The sequence below is a fragment of the Rhinopithecus bieti genome, unplaced genomic scaffold, assembly GCF_001698545.2.
Source record: "Rhinopithecus bieti isolate Rb0 unplaced genomic scaffold, ASM169854v2 scaffold_21022, whole genome shotgun sequence".
NCBI classification, from domain to species: Eukaryota; Metazoa; Chordata; class Mammalia; order Primates; family Cercopithecidae; genus Rhinopithecus; species Rhinopithecus bieti.
This window is the reverse complement of record NW_016810401.1, coordinates 1,167,354-1,175,351: the sequence shown is the minus strand read 5'-3', so window position 1 is coordinate 1,175,351 and position 7,998 is coordinate 1,167,354. Positions and strand designations below refer to the sequence as shown.

The 7,998-nt window shown below is 45.5% G+C and overlaps 1 protein-coding gene and 1 pseudogene across 1 annotated transcript; both read right to left on the bottom strand.

Moving 5' to 3' along the window:
* Window positions 1–5: 5 nt before the first annotated feature.
* On the bottom strand, window positions 6–353 carry LOC108542010 (NADH dehydrogenase [ubiquinone] 1 alpha subcomplex subunit 2-like; annotated as a pseudogene).
* Window positions 354–374: 21 nt separating this feature from the next.
* On the bottom strand, window positions 375–7,730 carry NANOGNB (NANOG neighbor homeobox). Its single transcript, XM_017891762.1, has 4 exons — window positions 7,721–7,730; window positions 3,610–3,707; window positions 596–931; window positions 375–476 (listed from the first exon to the last, which is right to left on the bottom strand). The coding sequence occupies exons 1-4, from the start codon at window positions 7,728–7,730 to the stop codon at window positions 375–377; spliced, it is 546 nt and encodes a 181-aa protein (XP_017747251.1).
* Between the last annotated feature and the right edge of the window lie 268 nt (window positions 7,731–7,998).

Sequence of the window (7,998 nt, the reverse complement as noted above, 5' to 3'; positions counted from 1 at the left end):
AGGCGTCAGGCTTTACCAATTAGCACGTTCTCCAGGCTCTGGTTACCTGATCAGCACTGAAGTTGTTCAAAGGGACATTCTTCTCTTGGCCAACTGCGTAGCGGGCCCAGAGCTTGGGCTGCACATCGGATCATTCGCGGATTAGGATGGGTAGGTCGGGATTCGCCTTCTTTAGCTCCACATAGCGTTTCTCAATGAAGTCCCTGACGCCCTGGCTGCCGGGCGAGCGCTGACATAAGTGGATGCGAATCTCACGCAGGCCCAGCTTTGCCCCGATTCCTCGACTCGCTGCGGCCGCCGCCATCTTGGCTAATCCCGAAGTCCCCAGTTCCAGGTCTTCGGGCCAAGTTCTCCGGTCTCTACTTCCTTTTATTTTACAAGAAACACTTTCTTACCTTGTATGTTTTTTTCTTATGCTTTCTCTTGGACATTTCTTTATTATATTTCTTCCTCTTTTTACAAAACCATTGACTTATCTGCAAAAAATGAGGTGTGGGAGGTGATTAATACAGTAATAAAAATATTGGTCTATGTGAGTAATAGTACCATACAAGTGACTCTATCAATGAAGAAATGTCTATTAATGTCGTCTTACCTGTTTATGTGTCATGTCAAATTCAAATGAGAGTGATAGACTCTCTTGTATTGTGGGGCACCTGTTTAACTTAAACTTTGCCCAGAGAGTATCCATGAGGGATTTGCTGACTAATCTTTTCTCGGGATACTGTTTCTGTTTCTCATTTTCCCTTTTCCTTTTATTTTCCGGTTCATCTTCCAGCTCCTTCTCATTTTCTTCTTCTTTTTCTCGTTCTCTCTTTCTGCCTGCTTCTCCTCCTCCTTCTCTCCATTTCTGCTTTCCGTTTTGTTCATCTTCACTGTAATTTCCAGTTGATTGTTCTGGATTTTGATCCCAAGACATAGCTGGTTGTTTCTGTATAAAAAAAAATCTGTGGAATAAAATAAAGCTGCAGCCAAATTTGACTTTCAGAGCATAGTCAACAATTTTCCATATGAGACTATATTTGATTTTCCTAAGTTAGCAATGTTGTACATTGGTGAAAAACACAGAGCAAAGAAAAAGTGAATTTGAGGCCAGGTGCGGTGGCTCACGCCTGTAATCCCAGCACTTTGGGAGGCTGAGGCGGGCGGATCACGATGTCGGGAGATTGAGACCATCTTGGCTAACATGGTGAAAACCCATCTCTACTAAAAATACAAAAATTAGCTGGGCATGGTGGCATGTGCCTGTAGTCCCAGCTACTCGGGGGGCTGAGGCAGCAGAATCGCTTTAACCGGGAGGCAGTGGCTCATGCCTGTAATCCCAGCACTTTGGGAGGCTGAGGCAGGTGGATCACCTGAGGTCAGGAGTTCAAGACCAGCCTGGCCAACATGGTGAAACCCCGTCTCTACTAAAAATACAAAAAATTAGCCAGGCGAGGCCGGGTGTGGTGGCTCAAGTCTGTAATCCCAGCACTTTGGGAGGCTGAGGCGGGTGGATCACAAGGTCAGGAGATTGAGACCAGCCTGGTCAATATGGTGAAACCCCATCTCTACTAAAAATACAAAAATTAGCTGGGCGTGATGGCATGCACCTATAGTCCCAGTTACTTGGGAGGCTGAGGCAGGAGAATTGTTTGAACCCAGGAGGCAGAGGTTGCAGTGAGCTGAGATTGTGCCACTACACTCCAGCCTGGCGACAGAGCAAGACCCCATCTCAAAAAAAAACAAAAAAAATTAGCCGGGCATGGTGGAAGGCACCTGTAATCCCAGCTACTTGGGAGGCTGAGGCAGGAGAATTGCTTGAACCCGGTGGGTGGAGGTTGCAGTGAGCCGAGATTGTGCCATTGCTCTCCAGCCTGGGCAACAGAGCCAGACTGTCTCAAAAAAAAAAAAAAAAGAAGAAATTCATTGTAGGGAATTGGCTTACGCAATCTTAGAACTGTCTTGGCAAGTCGGAAAAGATGGCTGGAATCCTTCAGTGTGAGATCAAACTGCTCTCCCTAGGCAGAATTTCCTCTTAAAGCCTTAACTGATTGCATTAGGCTTTCTCAGATATTATCATCTTTTACTCAAAGACAATTAATACGGATTTTAATTACATCTAAAAATGCCAGTAGCAAGGCCTGGCATGGTGGTGGCTCATGCCTGTAATCCCAGCCCCGCCACTGCACTCCAGCCTGGGTAACACAGCAAGACTCTGTCTCAAAATAAAATAAATAAATAAATATGCCAGTAGCACCTAGTGTTTGATTGAATAACTGGGGTCTATAGCCTACCCAAGTTGCCACATTAAAGACCACTGATACTCAAACCAGACAGATATCCCCCCAAAAAAACTATAGATCAATGTCCCTTATGAATATGGAGGCAAAAACTTCAACAAAATGCTAGCAATCCAAAAATCCAGCAACATAGTAAAAGGATTATGCACCATAACCAAGTAGGATTTATTCTAGAAATGTGTGATTCGTTCAAAATAGGAAAATCAATGTAATACATCATATGAATAGAATAAAGGGAAAAAAAACGCAATCATCTCAATAGAGGCAGAAAAGACTGTTTCTCTAAAATTCAAACAGTTACCATATGACACAGCAATTGCATCCTTTAAACAAAATGTATTATATCCATACAGTACACTATCAGCCACAAAAAGAAATAAAATACTGATTCATGCTCAACATAGATGAATATCAAAAACAAGCTAAGTGGGGGCCGGGTGTGGGGACTCACGCCTGTAATCCCAGCACTTTGGGAGGCCGAGGCGGGTGGATTGCTTGAGCCCAGGAGTTCAAAACCAGCCTGAGCAACATAGTGAGATCTCTTCCCCTCAAAAAATAAAAAAATGAGGTGAGAGGATCACTTGAGCCCAGGAGGTTGAGGCTGCAGTGAGTCCTGATCACGACACTGCACTCCCACCTGGATGACAGAGCAAGACCCTGCCATACCGGGAAAAAAAAAAAAAAAAGGAAAAAAAATTAAATGAAAGAAGTCAAAATGCAAAAAGTCATATATTGTATGATTCTGCTTATATAAAATGTCCAGCCTAGGCAAATCTATAGAGACAGAAAGTAAATTAGTGATTATCAGAGATTAGGGTGGGATAAAATTCGGAGTGTCTGCTAATTGTTATACATTTTCTTTTAAAAAAATAATTTATGTATTTTTAAGAGACGGCGGTGGGTGAGGTGGTGTGGCAGTTAACTGTGCTGTTATTGGTCTCGAAATCGTCAGCTTAAGTGATCTGTCTGCCTTGGCATTCCAAAGTGCTGGGATTACAGGCGTGAGCCACCGCACCAGGCCACAAGTTATCTTTTGTTAGAGGAAAAAAAATACCCTCTTGTAACCCACACCCTTCTATTGCTACCATTCCTCTTCTCAATTTCTTTTTTTTTTTTTTTTTTTTTTTTTTTTTTTTTTTTTTTTGAGACAGAGTCTGGCTCTGTCTCCCAGGCTGGAGTGCAGTGGCCGGATCTCAGCTCACTGCAAGCTCCGCCTCCCGGGTTTACGCCATTCTCCTGCCTCAGCCTCCGGAGTAGCTGGGACTACAGGCGCCTGCCACCTCGCCCGGCTAGTTTTTTGTATCTTTTAGTAGAGACGGGGTTTCACCGTGTTAGCCAGGATGGTCTCGATCTCCTGACCTTGTGATCTGCCCGTCTCGGCCTCCCAAAGTGCTGGGATTACAGGCTTGAGCCACCGCGCCCGGCCTTCTCAATTTCTTTTACAGAATGTGATCAAGTGTAAGAAAATTTTAAAGAGTTCTCTGTCTGTGTTCTTTGTCTGTTGGTGATTTTTCTCCCCTCATTCTCTCTTGAATATTCTCCAATCAGGCTTTCACATCCACTTGCACACATTCTTCTTCAGAGTCAGACATTAATGACCTTGACATTGCAAAAAAATAAAATGGCCGCCAGGCACAGTGGTTCCTGCCTGTAATCCCAGCATTTTGGTAGGCCAAGGCAGGCGAATCACCTGAGGCCAGGAGTTTGAGACCAGCTTGGCCAAGATGACGAAATCCTGTCTCTACTAAAAATACAAAAATTAGCTAGGCTTGGTGGTGCACGCCTGTAGTCCCAGCTACATGAGAGGTTGAGGCAGGAGAATCGCTTGAACCTGGCAGGCGAAAGTTGCAGTGAGCCGAGATCATCCCATTGTGCTCCAGCTTGGGCAACAGAGCAAGACTCAGTCTCAAAACAAACAACCAACCAACCAACAACAAAACAAACAACAACAAAACAAAGGCCAGGCGTGGAGGGTCACTCCTGTAATCGCAGCACTTTGGGAGGCCGAAGTGGGAGGACCACTTGAGGTCAGGAATTCAGGACCAGCCTGGCCAACATGGTAAAACCCCGTCTCTACTAAAAATATAAAAATACAAAAAATTAGTCGGACGTGCTCTTTTGAACCCCAGGAGGGGGAGGTCGCAGTTAGTCGAGATTGTGCCACTGCACTCCAGCCTGGGCAACAGAACAGAACGTGACTCAAGATAAAAACAAAACAAAAAAAAGAGAGAAAACAAATCAAATGGCCCATTTCCAATCCCCATTTTCTTCCAAGGGTATCATGGTGGTGGGATAGTGGGTTTGTTTTGTTTTGTTTGTTTTGTTTTGTTTCTTTGAGACAGAGTCTCAATCTGAAGTCCAGACTGGAGTGCAGTGGCTCAATCTCAGCTCACCACAAACTCCGCCTTCTGGGCTCAAAGGATTCTCTTGCCTCAGCCTCCTGAATAGCTGGGACTACAGGCGTGCCTCACCAAGCCCGGCTAATTGTTATATTTTTGGTGGAGACGGGGTTTCATCATCTTGGCCAGGATGGTCAACTCCTGAGCTCAAGCAATCTGCCCCCCTTGGCCTCCCAAAGTGCTGAGATTTCAGGTGTGAGCCACTGTGCCCGGCCTGTCCCCATCTTACTTACTTGAACGATCAGAGGCTTCTGAAGTATCAGGATCTCTCTCTATAGGGAAAAGGTTTCTTCTCCCACTTCCTGAACACCATCTTTTCCTGGGGCTTCCTCAAAGTCAATGGCTGCTCTTTCAAAGTTTTCTTTGTTGCTCCTCTTTCCCCTACTGCTTTCTGACCCTATGCTTTTTCAATCACATTCCAGGTTAAATCCCTTCACCTCTTATCTCCTTTACATGTAGCTCTAATCCAGGTCATCTAATCTCACGGTTTTTAATACTGCCCAAAAGGGAGATTACTTTCAAATGTTTATGTCCAGGCTTGTATGTCAAACTCCTGATTCAGTATCTCTGCTTGGATGTCTAATAAGTTATGTGAATTGAACGTAAAATTCCCAAACTCAGTTTATGGCTCCCTTCAAATGCTGACCCACTCTCAGGCCTCTCGTTCTTAGTAAAGCCAACTCCATCTGCCCAGTGTTTTGAGTCAAAAACCTTGGTGCTGTCTTTGACTTCTTCCCTTTCTCATAGCTCAACTGAATCTGTCAGAAAATCTTGCTTTTCTTTCTTTAAAATATATCCAGGCGGGGGGTGGGGAGACAAAAAAAAAAAAATATATATATATATATATATCCAGACAACTGCCACTTCTTACCATCATCATCTCTCAACTGATATGTTTATCTCATAACTCAATCTGCTTCTGTTTTCATCCATCCCACCCCAAAATTTATTTCCAACATAGCAGAAAGAGTGATCCTTGAAAAATGTAAATCAGGGCCAGGTGTGGTGGCTCACACCTGTAATCCCCAAACTTTGGGAGGCCGAGGCAGGTAGGTCATGTGAGGTCAGAAGTTCGAGACCATCCTGGCCAACATGGTGAAACCTCGTCTTTACTATAAATACAAAAATTAGCTGGGTGTGGTGCTTATAATCCCAGCTACCGGGAGGCTAAGGTAGGATAATCCCTTGAAACCAGGAGGTAGAGGCTGCAGTGAACCGAGATCATGCCACTGTACTCCAGCCTGAGTGATAGAATGACACTGCATCTCAAAAACAAAACAAAACAAAACAAAAAGCCAGGTGTGGTGCCTCATGCCTATAATCCCAGTACTTTGGAAGGCTGAGGAGGGCTGATCACCTGAGATCAGGAGTTTGAGAACAGCCTGGCCAACATGGTGAAACTCTGTCTCTACCATAAATACAAAAATTAGCTGGACGTGGTGACGCATGCCTGTAATCCCAGCTATTCAGGAGGCTGAGGCAGGAGAATCGCTTGAACTTGGGAGGCGGAGGTTGCGGTGAGCCGAGATCAGGTCACTGCACTCCACCCTGGGTGACAAGAGCAAAACTCCGTCTTAAAAAAAAAAAAAAAAAAGGTGCCTGGAGCGGCGGCTCATGCCTGTAATCTGAAATCTGAGCACTTTGGGAGTCTGAGGCGGGTAGATCACCTGAGGTCAGAAGTTCAAGAGCAGCCTAACCAACATGGTGAAACCCCATCTCTACTAAAAATACAGAAATTAGCTGGGTGTGGTGGTATGAGCCTGTAGTCCCAGCTCCTTGGGAGGCTGAGGCATGAGAATCACTTCAACCCGGGGGCAGAGGTTGCAGTGAGCTGTGAGCTGACATTATGTCCCTGCACACCAGCTTGGGCAATAGTGAGACTCTGTCTCCAAAGAAAAAAGAAAAAAATGTAGGCTGGGTCCGGTGGCTCATCCCTGTAATCCCAGCACTTTGGGAGGCCGAGGTGCGCAGATCATGAGGTCAGGAGATTGAGACTATTCAGGCCAACATGGTGAAACCCTGTCTGTACTAAAAGTACAAAAATTAGCTGAGCGTGGTGGCGTGCGCCTGTAGTCCCAGCTACTAGGGAGGCTGAGGCAAGAGAATCATTTGAACCCGCAGGCAGAAGTTGTAGTGAGTCGAGATCACACCACTGCCACTGCATTGCAGCCTGGCGACAGAGAGAGACTCGATCTAAAAAAAAAAAAAAAAAAAGGAAAAAGCGTAAATCAGATCATCAGATCATAGCATTCTCTGGCTAGAAATTTGAATGGCTTCCTCCCTCAACGTAAAAGCTGAGGACCTCACAAGGGTTTAAAATGTCCTGTAGGATTTGGTCCCCTGCCCCTTTTTTTTTTTTTTTTTTTTTGAGACGGGGTTTCACTCATGTTGCCCAGGCTGGAGTACAATGGCGCAATCCCAGCTCACCATAACCTCCGCTTCCCGGGTTCAAGCAATTCTCCTGCCTCATCCTCCAGAGTAGCCGGGATTACAGGCATGTGCCACCACACCCGTCTAATTTTGTATTTTTACTAGAGATGGGGGGGGGATCTCTCCATGTTGGCCAGGCTGGTCTCGAACTCCCGACCTCAGAAGATTGCCTGCCTTGGCCTCCCAAAATGTTGGGATTACAGGTGTGAGCCACTGTGCCCGGCACCCTTGCCACCTTTCTGACTTCTACCAGTGTTTCCCTTCATTTAACTGTGCCCCATCCCCTAGCTTTTCAGTAAACAAGCCAAGCCTGGTCCCAGCTTAAGCCTTTGCATTTGCTATTTGCTCTACCAAAAAAACTCTTCCTTCAAATAAAATCATTTTATCCCTTCCCTTCTTCAGGTTACCCTTGAAAGCTACTCATCCTCAAGGCCTTTGTAGAATTCTGTATTCAGAAAGCAAGTACCCTTTCTCCCACACTCCTTGTTCCCATTCTCTGATTAGTTTTTCTCTATATTACTCACACCATCTTCCATACCATATGTTACTTGTTTTTTCTTCTGTTTGCCTCTCTACAAAGATGAGCAGATGAGCTTGTTGGCTGGGTACGGTAGCTCATGCCTGTAATTCCAGCACTTTGGGGGGTCAAGGTGGGCGGATCTCAAGGTCTGGAGTTCGAGACCATCCTGGCAAACATGGTGAAACCCCGTCTCTACTAAAAAATACAAAAAATGACCCGGGTGTAGTGGCATGCACTGGTAGTCTTAGCTACTCGGGAGGCTGAGGCAGGAGAATTGCTTGAACCCTGGAGGCGGAGGTTGCAGTGAGCCGAGATCGCGTCACTGCACTCTAGCCTGGTGACAGAGCGAGACTGCATCTCAAAAAAA